Source organism: Rhineura floridana, chromosome 12, assembly GCF_030035675.1.
Source record: "Rhineura floridana isolate rRhiFlo1 chromosome 12, rRhiFlo1.hap2, whole genome shotgun sequence".
Lineage (NCBI taxonomy): Eukaryota > Metazoa > Chordata > Lepidosauria > Squamata > Rhineuridae > Rhineura > Rhineura floridana.
Genome location: NC_084491.1, coordinates 28,707,313 through 28,722,875, shown reverse-complemented (window position 1 = coordinate 28,722,875; position 15,563 = coordinate 28,707,313). Strand labels below are relative to the sequence as shown.

The 15,563-nt window shown below is 46.0% G+C and overlaps 1 protein-coding gene across 7 annotated transcripts in view; it reads right to left on the bottom strand.

Moving 5' to 3' along the window:
- The window catches only part of FAM118B (family with sequence similarity 118 member B), a 33,132-nt gene that overhangs the window by 3,497 nt on the left and 14,072 nt on the right, over positions 1-15,563 (bottom strand). For all 7 annotated transcript variants that reach the window (XM_061593028.1, XM_061593027.1, XM_061593026.1 and 4 more), the window contains 5 exons: positions 12,271-12,354; positions 9,529-9,781; positions 7,260-7,487; positions 5,017-5,145; positions 585-870 (listed from right to left, as the gene is read on the bottom strand). In XM_061593028.1, the coding sequence (XP_061449012.1) occupies positions 585-870; positions 5,017-5,145; positions 7,260-7,487; positions 9,529-9,781; positions 12,271-12,347 (973 nt within the window). In that variant the 5' untranslated portion in view covers positions 12,348-12,354. The remainder of the gene's footprint in view (positions 1-584; positions 871-5,016; positions 5,146-7,259; positions 7,488-9,528; positions 9,782-12,270; positions 12,355-15,563) is intronic.

The window sequence follows — 15,563 nt, the reverse complement described above, 5'->3', positions numbered from 1 at the left end:
TGCCAAGTCTCTGCTGGAGGGGGACAACTAACAGCACTCCTCCAGATGATCTCAGTGATTGGGCTGGGATGCAAGGGCCCAGGCTGTCTTTAAGGTGTCCTGGACCCAAGTTGTTCAGAGCTTTGTAAATCAACACAAGAGCTTTGAACCGAGTGCATTATACACACAGCCCGAGCATGACGTTTCAATGGCTGGAAGGCATGAGAGACAGAAACTAATCTGGATCTGGCAAGTGCCTAGAGGATAGACCCACTGGGAACCCTACACAGGCTGCCTCAAGTTCAACGGAAGAACTGTGCAATAGAAATCTGAAAAATAAAGTCAAAACGCAAGAAAAGATGCAACGTTAAGTGTTGTTTATTCCAATTGCTCATCAGTTCTGAAAACACTTTCCCCCCCTAGATGAACTCCATCGTTGGGACTGGGATGAGGAAACTGTGGCCCTTCAGATGGTGTTGAACTCCAACTCCCACCAGCCCTAGAAGAATGGCCAAAGGCCACAGGTGATGGGGGTTGGAGTTCAACACCATCTGGAAGGCTGCAGGTTCCTCTCCCTGCACTAGGAAGATTGCCAGTTCTCTTACCTACTCGACCCCGGCTGGAGATCTCATTTGCCAGCCTCTCAAAATATTCAGGCAAGTCTGCATATTCGTTGCCATAGGAGATCACTTTAATTCCTTTGTCCAGCATGTTCTCCCGGAGCTTCTTAAATTCGTCCACGTCCCCACGGCGCACAAGCATGAAATGCTCTAGATCGGATTTGTGCTTCACAGCTTCTAGGAAGAGGGCTTGGAAAGTTGTATCGTCCACAGTCCAGCCACAGCCCAGGAACAAGAATGACTTGGCTTCATACAGCTTCTGGATCTCCCGCTTTAAAAACAGAAGGACGACAGAAAAGCATACAGCAGGGGTTCCCAAACTGTGGTCCGCGTGCTTCATTCAGGTGGTCCACGGCATGTCCACATTAAATATTTGTATCAATTTTAACTGTATTCTTACTGCTTCTTTTGTTTTTCACACAGCCATGAAGCTCACTGAGTGACCTTGGGCCAGTCACTGCCTCTCAGCCTCAGAGGAAGGCAATGGTAAACCCCCTCTGAATCAGAGCTTGGAAAAGTTACTTTTTTGAACTGCAACTCCCATCAGCCCTAGCCAGCATGGCCACTGGATTGGGCTGATGGGAGTTGTAGTTCAAAAAAGTAACTTTTCCAAGCTCTGCTCTGAATACTGCTTACCATGAAAACCCTCTTCATAGGGTCGCCATAAGTCGGAATCGACTTGAAGGCAGTCCATTTCCATTTTTTCATTTTATTGTATTACAGTTTGAATTTTATGGAATGCAAGTGGTAATACAGTGAAATACAACATATAAGAAATAAAAGAAGCAATAAAAACACAATTAAAAATTATACAGCATCTAGCACAGTGCATTACAATTGCTGCAACAGACAGACAAATCATTAAGTGGTCTGCCAAGACCATCAGCAATTTTTCAAATGGTTAGTGGGGGGGGAAGTCTGGGAACCACTGGCAAGCAGAACCTCAACCTTCGTAAGAACTGGGGAATTTTAGAATTGGGAAGTACCAAAAGGCCAGTTTGGCTAGCTCTGTGTAGCAAAAGTAGGTGTTATCTATTGCTGCGATGGAGAACCTGTGGCCCTTCAGATATTGTTGGACTACATTTCCCATCATCCCTAAACTTTGGCCATGTTGGCTGGGGCTGATGGGAGGTGGAGTGTAACAACAGCTGGAGAGCCACAGGTTCCCCACCCTTTAGGGATCAAACACAAGATCTACCACAACAGTCATACCAGGAACACCTGGACACTGTAGAAAGGTCTTGTAGGAGCAGCCTACACAGGGCTCAAATGATTGGTTCATGCACCCTTCCCTAATGAGGAGACTTACATCTGAATCTATCTCTGCCTGATTTGGAATCTCAGAGAAAAGACCAGATTCTCTTGTTCAATCGCTTCTAGTGCCAGTGTGGTACATGAAGCATTGGCAAATCTATCCTTGGAGACTATACAGAAATTCAGAAAAATCTTAATACAACCAATGTTATTCAGTTTGATATTGCTTATGCACAAATCAAATGTTAAAAAAACAAGCTAAATGTTTCAAAGGCAAAACTAAACCACTTTTCAACAGAATGTGTGGTAGCCAACTAACGTCTACTCAGAGTAGATCCACAGAAATTAATGGACCTAAATCTGTCCATTTCAATGGGCCAATTCCAAACACAAGTTGGATACAAACTAATGTCCCTATTACAAGAGTTATCCCAAACGCACGTGGTATTTAGCAATTCCAATTGCCAGAGGAGTTTCAACCTTGAGGTCTTCTTCAGTGGCCTATCAGTGTTAACTAGAGGATTAGCTGCTCTACAGTAGTAGCAAGTTCAGGCGTACCTAAATCCTGGTTTGTCCTGCCCTGCCCAAACTCCCAGGGAGCTACATCCTAATGCAAAGCAGCAGCCACAGCCGCCCTAGCGTTCTTTAAAGCTTTAGTACAGGGGTGGGGAACCTCAGGCCCAAGGGCCAAATGCAGCCCTCCAGGCCTTGTTATCTGGCCCTTGGAACTCTCCCCCAAGTAACAAGTCACACCCCTTTCTGGCCCTGCTTTTTGCCTGAGTGGAATTTGCCCTCAACTCAGATATAGCCTATGGCTATATGGGGGTCGTTGCTGCTTTTCTGTTGTTTTTATTGTATGATTTCATTGTATTTAATGGGTTGTTTTTTTTTAACAACATTGTAGGTCACTTGGAGACCTTCAGGTAACAAGCAACTAACAAATCTAATAAATAACAGCAACAACAACGCTGGGTTGCCTGTACTAGCCTACTGTACAAATGTAAACTTTACATTCATTGCTCCACCTGGTTTTCCTTCTGGCCCTGCCCACCACTGTCGTGTAGCCCTCAGGTGGCTACCCAGAGGGGAACATGGCCCTCGGGCTGAAAAAGGTTACCCGCTCCTGCTGCAATACGTTCCTTTTCATCTGGCAGCAGCTTTTCCCTCCGGCGTTCATCAGGGACAGCCCCTGCTACAGAAAGTGATCTAGGGAAACACAGTTTCCGTACACAGTTAAACTATGGAATTCGCTACCACTTGACGCAGTAACAGCCACCCACTTGGATGGCTTTAAAGGGGGTTCAGACAAGTGCATGGAGGATAAGGCTATCAATGGCTACCAGCTACGATTTGCATTACCTTCAGTATTGGAGGTAGCATGCTTTTGAAATATCAGTTGCTGGGGAGCACAAGTGGGGAGAGTGCTCTATTATTATTATTATTATTATTATTATCTAGATTTATTTCGTGCCCTTCCTCCCAGTAGGAGCCCAGGGCGGCAGGTCTTGTGCTCAGGTCATGCTTGCAGGCTTCCCATAGGCCTCTGGTGTGCCATTTTGAAAACAGGATGCTGGACAAGATGGGCCTTCGGCCCAATCCAGCAGGGCTCTTCTTAACGTCATGTCCAGTTTTATGGAAAACAGGAGCTGCTCCTGCTCTGACAGCAGAAGGCAAGGCAAGGCAGTCCATCCTGCAAGCCTCCCCAGTCCTGTCCACCTTGAGTCAAGCTGTATTAGACAGGAGAGGTCCAGCCCTCCCTACACACACAATGAGCAACCATCCAGTCACCGCACTCAAAAGGAGCTAGAGAATTCCTTTCCGGCTTCAAATGCAACAAGCTGCCAGAGCTTGTGCACAGGTAACCTTCATGCATGACACTGCCATTTCAGCTACTGAGCTGTTAAAGTTGTTGATGGTTAAAAGCTTTAACTCGTGTCAACTCTATGTCCCGAGCCAGCTCTTGTTGTGCACCAAGATGATGTTGTTATGTATGGCCAATTATATGAGAAGATGGCAGGACACACATTTGAATTCAAAACAAACATAAGGCCGACTGTACCCATCATATGCACATCTGACATAAGCACATGCTCCACATCCATCAAGTCTGCTTATCAGGGCTGTGGAGTCGGTACACCAAACCTTCGACTCCAACTCCCCTATTTTTCTACTGTCTGACTCCGACTCCACCCAAAATTGATTCCGACTCCACGATTCCAACTCCACAGCCTTGGAAAGCGCTGTAAATGTCTTTTTAAATTGGAAGTTCTCATAGGAGCGTTTTTATCACTGCCTGAATATGCGCTGATCTTGGCATCACAGCATTTGTCTTCATCTGGGTCCTGTGTCATAGACTGACACACAAAATGTTTTCCATCTTGAGTTATGGTAAAATGCTCAAATACAGCTGACTTCATGGGAAGCTTCTTCGACATTGTGAATTTATATTTTAAAAAATTTGTCAATTAAAATTTATTTTGAAGCCGGAGTCGGTACATTTCTACCGACTCCGACTCCACCCAAAATTACTTCCGACTCCAACTCCACAGCTCTGCTGCTTATGCATTCTTACCATTTTATAAACCAGGCAACCCGTCTAGTTTGGCATTCCCTGAGCTTCAGAAGACAGACTCTGGCCCTAGATTCTTATTCAAAACATTCAGGGCTTGATATCCACTCATATCAGGGACGAGGAACTTGGAGCCCTCCAGTTGTTGTTGGACTGCAACTCTCAACATGTCCAGCAACTGGCTATGCTGGCTGAGGCTGACGGGAAGTAGGCCTATACCCAGTGTTCTCTGCCCGCTGGTGCAATGGCTCCGGTGCTAGCAGATGGCCCGGTTTTAGTGTTGGAATCCAAGGCAACAGTTGCGCTAGCGGAAACTCATGGCACAGCAGATTGCACCATCTATTGTGCAACCAAGTTACAAGCAATCTGTTTATGCGTTCTCTTGTGCGACAGCATTCCACTGCCATAAAACACTTTGCCAGAGGAACAAGTATGCCACTTGTAAGTTACTTTAACTTAGTGCTGCACTGGGCACAACCCTTGCAGTCCAACCACTTCTGGACAGTCACGGAGTCCCCATTCCTGACTTATGTCCCACTAGCATTCATCCTTCAGCAAAAGACAAAAAAGACCAGAGAGAACTGCAAATCTCACCATAACCTCTGTGTTGCGCAGCACATTCTGGTAGCCAGCTGGATGGAGCACTATTCCACTAGGGTTTGTGTACACGCCATGGATATGTAGGACACTAAGCTTCCTTTTCTCCTGTGCCCACTCCAGCACCTGCACAGGATTTTAAAAGAAGAGCTCAATGCCTCGCTCCAAAAAGTATCACCCTCTCAGGTTTCCATGATATATTGAGTCTGGCTGCGTGAAGAGTGGCAAGGGTGTGTCAATGGCAGGAACGCCTTTATTTGTTTTCAAGCCCACATTCCTGATCTGCAAATGTGTTTATAGAGTCCCTGTCTCTGGAGGGGTTCACTGTATCTACAAACAAAATAAATCCCACACATACGCAAGCTCTCACAGCCTTACAATGTATTTATCCAAGCCTCTTGGCATCAGACTGAGTGCTGCCGCACACAGCTGGATACATTTGTGATGGATGTTCTCAGGCTTATGGTGGAACACTAGCTGTGGCCTGCACAAGACAAGAATGGGACCCTTTGGCTCTGTCTTCTGGCACATGAGGGATTGCTGCAGCTAGATATTGTGCCACATGGATATTTGCTCCTGTCAAAAGTTTCCTCAAAGGAAGGCAACTGGCACTGAACAGAATGAATCCTCCCACTTATCAGCTGATGAGAAAGAGGATTCCATACTATAAGGTGCTGCTCCACTCGTGAAGTGGATTTGGCATGTGGGGCTTGGGGAGGCCTGGAAGGACGGAGGAGAGGTTGGGTGGGAAAGGCCCCTATCTTCTCCAATGAAGAGATGCCTCCTTTTTCCAGTGTCTCTTTCTTCCCATGCATGCATGCCTATTCTTTCTGACCTACACCCTGCCCCACAATAGCCCCAGATCTCCAAGGGTCAGGTTGGGCGGCCCAGATGTGAAAATTTGGGCTGTGCTCCCGACTTGGCTGAGGCCCCAATGCCCTCTGAATAGGCCTGATTTGGCTCTGGGCTCGGCCAAATCCAGAGCACAGCCCAAATTTTCATATTACAAGACAAAGCAAGCAAATCAAACTCTTTTAAAGTTTTATTTAGCATCTTCTGTTTTTTAACATTCTTGCTATAAAATTCAGAATTCAGCCTCCCTAAAATGTGAGCCTTTTCTAAACTACGTTTGGCTTAAGGGAAGGTTTCCAAACACGCTTCAACGGATATTTTTGTAACACTTCCACAATTTACGGTGTTTTACGTTTCATCCTCTTGCAGCTCAACAGCTTCTTTTTAATCCCACTTGCTCCAACCAAGAATACCACTCATATTCTAATTGTTCCAGTGAAAAGTTATGTAGGAGGCAGAATTCAGGAACTTACGTGGAAATCCAGGCATACATAATAAAAAGAAACTAAGAAGAAATAACTGTCCCATTGTTGTTCAAATGCCTTTTAGAGTAAGCACCGGGCCAATTACAACAAAAGAGGATGCCTGAAGAAATTTCAGCTTTTGGAAGTTGGAGAGCAGAGATGAACTTTGGGGAACGGCTGTAGCCCAGTGGTGCAGCATGCAGAAGCTCCCAGGTTTAATCTCTGTCACCTCCGGTAGGGCTGGCAAAGTCTCCAGTCGTAAACCATAGACAGTTGTTGCCAGTCAGTGATGACAATACTAGCCTAGATGGGCCAATGGTCTGACTCTGTAAAAGGCAACTTCCTATCTTGTTTCAACTTTTTGCATGCTATAAACACGCCCAGAATTTGCCAAAGTGCATTAATAGCAATCTTTCTGAAGAAAGTAACTTGCCCTGAATATTAATATTATGGACATGAAAAAACAGAAAACAGCTGCAGAGTCAATTCATGTTTTTTGAAAGAGACTGCTCAACGAGACTGAATGTAGGGGCTGCAACATTTGATTAAATGGTTTGATGGATTAAAACACTTTTGATCAACTAAAAAAAGGCATCCCTGATCAATCTGGCAGTAGTTGTTTTTCAAACTATTTTTTGTAATAAAAAGTGCTACTGCAGGTGGCAAGTGCCATTTTAGAAGAGGCCTTCTCCACTTCTCTCTCTCACACACATACACACACCAAAAAAATGCAGTGTCAGCTGCCCCGGCCATGCTTGATTTAGCTCTGCCTTCTTGCTATAAGTGGCACAACTCAGCATGCTCTGCCACCATTGTCAACAGCTAAAAGGGCACTTAAATCCCAAGCTGGGGACACCACTGAGAAAGAAATGGGTTTACACGCTAGATGAGCCTCCATTAGCAGGCATGAGTGCCCTCAATTACCTTCTTCTCGTCTGTAAGGTCAAGAGATTCAAGCAGCTTCCCCTGGTCTGCTGCATAAATTTCCAGCAAGTTGTCAAAGTTTGTGGTCAGGACGAGAGCGCCATTCTCCATCAGGTGAAGCACAGACTGAAGGAGCTGCTTCCCTGTGTCTTCCATTTTGGATTCCAAGTTGTCGAAGACCTCATACAAACAGTCTTTGAAAAATGTAGAACGGACATTGCTTGTGCGCTGCCAAGAAGATTAAAAAGACATACAGAGATCAGAGTCTGTCTTATGGCATTTATTTTATTTAACAAGCAGTTGTTTTTTTATTTCAGCAGTAGAGGACTGCAGGGGGTGAGACATGAACAGCTGTCCCAACTGGTTGCTGAGAGGGAGAGGGAGAGGGAGAGAATGAACTCAAATTAAGCTGTAATCTGGTGCACGCTTACCAATGAGAAAACCCCATTAAGCACAGTGGGACTTGCTTCTGGGTAAATACACAGAAAATCACATTGTTGGATCTGTGAGACATGAGTTCAAACCCTATTCCTGTCCCCAAACTCTCCCTGTATTCAGCAGGTGTGGGGAACCTATGGCCCGCTGCCAAACTCCCATCAGCCCCAGCAAGCATGGCCAATGGCCAGGGATAATGAGAGTTGTAGTTCAGCAACATCTGGAGGGCCAAAGGTTCCCCACACTTGCTGGATATAAGGATGCCCAATGCACAACCAGATGCTTGGGGCATCAATATTTTTTAAAGGTACCAACATGGGATCCAAAGGTGTCTCCCAGAATTCCTTGCAATATACAAGTCCAGTTAATGTGCTGGGACTGCCTCATCCTGCAGAGCCACTGGCACTAAGCCAGTTTGGAGCTAACTGGACAGGAGACCATTGCAAGCTCCTTCTAAACAGCAGGACAGAAAACCAATTAAGTAAACAATTTTCCTTACAATGTCACAGAGGAAGTGGAGCACAATGCTCAGCACTGAGAGCTGTTTTGGGAAGGGGCCATAATTCAAAAGAGGAGCATGTGATTTGCATGCAGAACATCCCCAGTTCAATTCATAGCTCCTTCAGCAAAAAGGTAGCAAGGAAAAGAATAAGGGAGCGTCACTGCCAATCAGAGAAGACAATCCTGGGCTAGATGAACCAATGGCGTAAGTACCAGGCAATTTCATATGCACAACTGGCATCAAACATCAGCACGGTCAGGCATTTGTCAAGGGCCTACACCACAACAAGGGGACGCATGGACAAGAGCCCCCACTGTCCCCCAGACCTGCTCTTCCTCTTCACTACTGCAACCTGCTCATGCATCCACCTCCTGCTCTGACCCTGGGGAGAAGTAGATTACAGAAATAAATAAAAGCAGGTGCTTAGTGATTGGCTGTCTGCCAGGTAAGCAAGCAACAGTGTGGTTAGCTATGATTATTTTTATTTATTCAATTTATATCACATCCTCCCAGCAGGAGCCAAGGGCAGCAAACAAACACACTAAAACACGCTAAAACATCATAAAAATAGACATTAAAATATATTAAAACAAAACATCTTTAAAAACATCTTTTTAAAAAAAGCTTTGAAAGCATCTTAAAAAGCAATTCCACCACAGACGCAGACTCGGAAAAGGTCTCTATTTAAAAGGCTTGTGGAAAGAGGAAGGTCTTCAGTAGGCGCCGAAAAGATAACAGAGATGGAGCCTGTCTAATATTTAAAGGGAGGGAATTTCAAAGGATAGGAAGAAGAGGAGCTGCTGGTTGGGAACAAGGAGGATGAGTTCACCGAGGGAAGAGGGTCCATGCGAGGCGTCATGCTCAAGGGCCCTCAAACATTTGAGCATAAGAAGAGCCCTGCTGGATTATGCCAGTGGCCCATCTAGTCCAGCATCCTCTTCTCACAGTGGCCAACTGGTTGCCTAGGGGAAGCGTGAAAGCAGGACCACAGCGCAACAGCACTCTCCCCACTTGAAATTCCCATACTGCCTCTGATAGCGGAGGTAGAATCTGGAGCTGGCACTGTTCGTATGAGGGAAAGAGAGGAACATCTGAGCTTTCTAAACGCTGGCATCGTTCACATTGGGGGAAAGAGGATGTATTCAGCCCTGTCCAATATGGTTTTTATTGTTGTTATGATTTGGAAAGGGAAACAGAAAGCAGAAGAACATATATGGTCAGACTCGGTGCTGTAACCTGAACTAGGTCTTTCCACACACACCCAAAACAGTGTGGCATGAACTCTTTTGCTTCAAATTTGCAAACCATTCACACCGCAGCTCATCAACTCACTGGCGACAGCTTCTGGATAAGGTCATGGGCAACGTGGATGAGGTTCTTATCATCGCGGAGGCACTTCTGAAACTTCTTTCGCTCCTCATCTTCAAGAAGGTCAAAGTCAATAGCAGCATCCAGCAGGGCCTGGATTAATCCCTTCCAAGACTTCAGGGCTGGCACTTGAGGAGCCACTGCAGCACTTATGCCTGTCCCAATCACAAGAACGAGCTCCTGGGGCTTTTTGGTTTTTAGACTCGGCAACAGTTTCCTGCAAACAAAAAAAGGGAGGAGGGGGAGGGAACACACATCCATGCACACCAGCATTATAGGAAATGATGCTCAAAGCATACAGCAGAAGCCTTTATGACATATATCAGGGTAGCCAATGTAGCGTCCTGCAGACATTTCTGAACTCCAACTCCAAGCAGCCCCAACTAGCATGGTTAATGGTCAAGGTTGATGGGAGTTGCAGTCTGGCAACATTTGGAGGGCACTACATTTGCTACCTCTCCCACAAAGCTATGCTTGCAGATAGTCACTTCCCTGATTTACCTCAAGCAGAGTAAGGATTCTCCCCAGAGAACTGCACAGCCAAGCTTTTCTAAACATTACAAAAGACAGTTGTTTCCCTTAATTGTGTCAGGTTAACAGCCAGCTACAAAAGCAGCATGTGGACATCATGGAAAAATAATTCAGATATAATTTTGATACAAAGGCCACCAGCACAGTGTTTTAAAAAGAGATGATCTAATATGGGAAAATTGTTAAAACTTATTGTTTGGCTGTTTCCTTGTTTTCATTTCAGTACTTGTATTTTCAATGTACTGATAAACACATCTCTATATAAATACAGACACGTCTTTAAAAACTAAAATAAAAATTCACATTCATATTTTCATCCCACGTCAGATTTCTGCTTGTGTCTGTGGGGAAAATTCTGTCCATGTGAAGATGCAAGTGTGTTTGCACAGTAACTAGTTACACCCATCCTACTCTCCAAGCCTGTTATAGAAGTTAGCTTGATTTTATCTTTTGCTTTTGTTTTATACATTTGACTGTAGTCTTTGATGCTTTGCCATTTCCCTTGGGGGTCATTATTAACAGCAACTCTTATTACTAAGCCACAGCCCAGTGCAAATCTGCAAATTCCATAAGCCATGTGCCTGGCAGTCTGCAGTCTTGATAAACTTAGTGGATAAATGAAGGGCTGGATGGACTTAGAAAGACAAGGGATCCTAACCTGAAATCTGGTGAAAGCATACAAATCCCTGGGGAGGGGCAGTTCACAGAAATAAGGGAGGGGGCAAGCAAGACCCTGGAAAACAGGAAAATCATCAAACCCCTCTGGTAAACAGTTTCTCCAATTTCTGTGATAGCAGGTAATAGGGCTAATATCGTTTATATCCCAGTTTATGTCCAAGGAAATCACGGAGGCATACACAGTCCTCCCGCCACACCGTTTTATCTTCACAACTATCCTGTGGAGTATGTTATGCTAAAGAGCTGGTGACTGGCCAAAGGTCATCCAATGAGCTTCATGGTCAAGTGGAGATCTGAACCCTGGTCTTCCCAGTTCTAGTCCAACCGCTACACCCCAACTTCTGTGCATATACTTGCAAGGACAAATACAACTGAGCCCAAGAGCAGAGGAAAGCTAACCTTAATTCCCTTGAAAAAGCATCACCTTGTGCAAAATTAAGACGGAGGCCTGGTTCACTCATGCAGTAGAATGAACTGGTAAACCAGGTTTTTCCCCTTTATAGACTGCAGGTGCAGTCTCGTGAATCATGTGCCCCTGCATAAAGGATTGGGAACCTGAGGCCCAGAGACCAAATTCAGCCTCCCAGGCCTCCTTATATAGCCATTATGACTACTATCCCCAGGCCACATTCCCTCCCCAAGCTGCACCTCCTCTCCCCAGGCCACACCCCTCACTACCCCTGCTTTGTACCCTCCTGTAGCGCTTTTGCCTGGCTGGAATGTGCCCTTGAAGTCTGATCATGCTTCTTGCTGGCCTGGATGGGGAACACAGAGGGGCAAGCGTGTGTAGAAGCTAGCCTACCATATGAAGGAAAAATTCACATTTCTTGCTATGCATATTTTTGCCTCCAGCCCCACCAACCACTAGCATGTGGCCCCCAGAAGGTTACCTAGAAGGAAATGGGACCCTCGGACTGAAAAAGGTTCCCCACCCCTGCCCTACATAAAAGAATTCTGTGCGGGCAGAAAGCCTATACACTAACAAATGGGCTGGGCCAGACCCTTTCCTCCTGCATCTGTTTGGTCTGGGTTGTTGTTTTTATTTACATGGAGTTTTTACACATGAAGATCTATTCAAAAATGGGTCTCCCCACAGTAACATAAATTAATACAAGAAGAGCCCCATCTCGTCAGATCAAAGTCCTCTTTAGTCTGGCATCCCGTTTCCCGTGGTGACCAACCCAGATGTCGGTCCACAAGCAGGATATGAAAGCAATAGCTCTCTCCCACATGTGTTCCCCAGTAACCGGTTGTCAGAGGTGGGCTGCCTCTGATCTTGGAATGAGTGTATGCAGCCATCACGACCAGTCACCACTGAGAGCCGTATTCTCCATGAAGGGGAAGGTCTGTGGCTCAATGGTGGAGCATCTGCTTTGTATGCAGTAGTCTTGGGTTCAATCCCTGGCAAACGTCTGGTAGGACTGGGAGAGAACCCTGTCTGAAATCCTGGAGAGCCTTATCAGGGGGGATTTGTCTAATCTCCTTTGCTATACTCACCTAGGTTTTTTTGCAGGTGGCATCCCGTCCTCCTCCAACGTTTCTTTATCCAGATTCAGGTTCACAATGGAAGCCATCCAGTTGCTGAGAAAGAAAGAAAGAAAGAAAGAAAGAAAGAAAGAAAGAAAGAAAGAAAGAAAGAAAGAAAGAAAGAAAGAAAGAAAGAAAGAAAGAAAGAAAGAAAGAAAGAAAGAAAGAAAGAAAGAAAGAAAGAAAGAAAGAAAGAAAGACAACAGAAGGGCAAAGTTACAAAGATAAACCTGAGCCATGTGCACTTTGAGCAAGAACCAATTTGTCAAGTTTACCAAGACAACTTTGTCAAGGAAGAATATTTTAAGCCCATTATCTGTCACCGCCTCATCTATTACAGACTGACTCTCCCCTGTTGTTAAATACATTATGCTAGGAACCATGCAAAGGTTATTTTCAAGAAATGCGGGGCCAGATTTAAATTCACTAATAGGCAAAAAACCTTGCGGCACCAGAGCAGCAGGTGACCACCACTGACCATATGTTCAGAGGCACATGTTACTAAATTCTTCCAAGCTATACATTGGTAAATGTCATCTTTCTGTGTTCCTAAACTACCCAAGAAGTGGATTGGACTCAGAAAGACCAACCCAAATTGTGTTTGCATTTTGACAAATTTGTAGGGCAGTCCAGTATCTCAGAGAAGAGGTCAGGTCTCCTGCTCCCCTGTTGCATTCACTATAGCAGCCCAATTTCCCTGCTTTGTAAAGTTTGATAGAAATATGTGTTGGCTATAGATACATTCTTAAACCACAAAGTTTTTTGCCTATTAGTGATTTTCTCTGCTTTTTAATCTGGGAGGTAAGAAATGGGATCCTGTACAAGTTTGCTGAGAATGGATTGATGTCGGAAGGCAGAGCTGGGGTCCCAATCCTGGGGAGCTGGATCCCGGAGAGTTGGGAGAAGAGTATTCGGATGGATGGCAGAGGGAAGGGGGAGGAACTTCCCCCCTTTGGAGCGAAGATGAAACAGAGGAACTGCCAGTGATATGGTCGCTTAGCAACGGGGAGCCTGAGCCCTCCCTGGACATTCTCACGCCTACCCCTCTTTCAGGCTCAGAGCAAGAGGGGGAAGAGGGAGGGCTGCTCACAGCCGAAAAGCGGGGAGGCAGTTTACCATCAGCCCCTCCCCTATCCCCCATCCTGGAATCGGAAACTTCAGAAGAGGAGAGGGTGATGCTTCCCCCCTCACCGCTCACACGCAGACAGCTGAAAAGACAGGAGAGAAGGGGGGGAAGGCGGGCAGTACCTGAGGGGCAGTTAAGGAGGAGCGAAAGATTGCGTGCCCGTTTGGCCCCTTCTTAAAGAACAGGCGGGAAGAAGTCCCTTGCTCTGTCAACTTTCTCCCAATGCCGCAGGACCTGTATCCCTGTATTGCTTCATGAGAAAACGCAGTCTTTGTTTGGACATTACCCTAATAAAACACGAATTAACTACAACCGCTGGTCTGGTTCCTGAGTCACATCCTGGGCCTGACAATTGGGAATTTGCATGCTTATTGAGTTCAGTGGGATTTACTCCCATGCAATCATGCTTAGGATTGGTGAAATTGACCACAGGGGATGGTGAGGGGAGGAGGGGGCTGGCAGCAGGCAGGAGGGGGAGGAGGAGGGGAGGTCTGATCATTTGCATACTTTTTCAGTTCAGTGGGATTTACTCCCATGCAATCATGCTTAGGATAGGTAAAACTGACTGGGGGAGGGGGAGAAGAGGAAGGGAGGGAGGAAGGACTGGAGTGGGCAGGGGAGGAGGAAGAAGGGAAAAGGAAGGAAGAGGAGAAGGAGGGGAAAGGCAGGTCCGATCATTTGCATGCTTATTGAGTTCAGTGGGATTTACTCCCATGCAATCATGGCTAGGCTAGGCAAAACTGACCATGGGGGAGGAGGAGGGGGAGGGGAGGGTAGAGGGAAAGAGGAAGGGGGGAGAGGGGAGCAGAAGGAGGGGGAGGGGAAGTAGGAGATTGGAAGGGGAGGAGGAAGGAGGAGATTGGAAGGGGAGAGGAAGAGATGAAGGAAGAGGGAGGGAAGGGGCAAAAGGGAGGTGATGGGAGGGTAGAGGAGGGGAGGGCAGGTTTGATCATTTGCATGCTTATTGAGTTCAATGGGATTTACTCCTGGGCAATCATGCTTGAAAATGAAATGGACTGCCTTCAAGTCGATTCTTACGGCGACCCTATGAATAGGGTTTTCATGGTAAGCGGTATTCAGAAGGGGCTTACCATTGCCTTCCTCTGAGGCTGAGAGGCAGCAACTGGCCCAAGGTCACTCAGTGAGCTTCATGGCTATGTGGGGATTTGAACCCTGGTCTCCCAGGTCATAGTCCTAGGGTAGGTAAAACTGACCATAGGGAAGGGAAGGAGGAGGAAGCGAAGGAGGGGACTGGAAGAGGATGGGAAGGGAGGGGTAAAAAAAGGGGGAGGGAACGGGCAAAAGGGAGGGGATAGGAGGGAGGAGGAGGGGAGGGCAGGTTTGATCATTTGCATGCCATTTGAGTTCAGTGGGATTTACTCCTGTACAATCATGCTTAGGATATGTAAAACTAACTTCTGGAAGAGCGGGGGGGAGATTGGGTGGGTGGGCACTGGACAGAGGGGAAGCCCCTTTCCTTTCCAAAAGGAAAACATTGTGAACAGTATCATTCTTTTTCAGGGTTTCCCCCACCTTTTTATTCTACAGCAGGCACATGTAGTCTCACACCCAAATTTAAACCAAAGCTGTCTCTGGCCACATCCACACCAGACCTTTATTTCACTTTAGGCAATCATGGCTTCTCCCTAAGAATCCTGGGAAGTGTAGTTTGTGAAGGCTGCTGAGAATTGCTAGGTGATGCTCTGTTCCCCTCACAGAGCTTCAGTCAGAGCGGCTGGCTGTTAAACCACTCTGGCCACTGGAGCTCTGTCAGGGGAATAGGAGTCTCCTCTCAGCACCCTTCACAAACTACACTTCCCAGGATTCTTTGGGGGAAGCCATGACTGTCTGAAGTGAAATCAAAGTTTGGTGTGGGTGTTGCCCCAATTATCAAGCAGCTGTAGTCTGGCTTTTAGAACACTGACAGTTGGTTCTTACTGAGCATCCCTGACACTATCATTTAGTTCAATGCTAAATTTCTTAAATTAAAAATCAGCTAGGCATTTTTAAAACTTTTAAACTGCAGAAGATGAAGGTCGGAGTATGGGGCAAGGTCAGTAATAGGATTTCAGGTACTCTGTGAACATGGCTGATTTTTAATGAATTTCAACACATTATGAGAACTCTGACAGAAAAT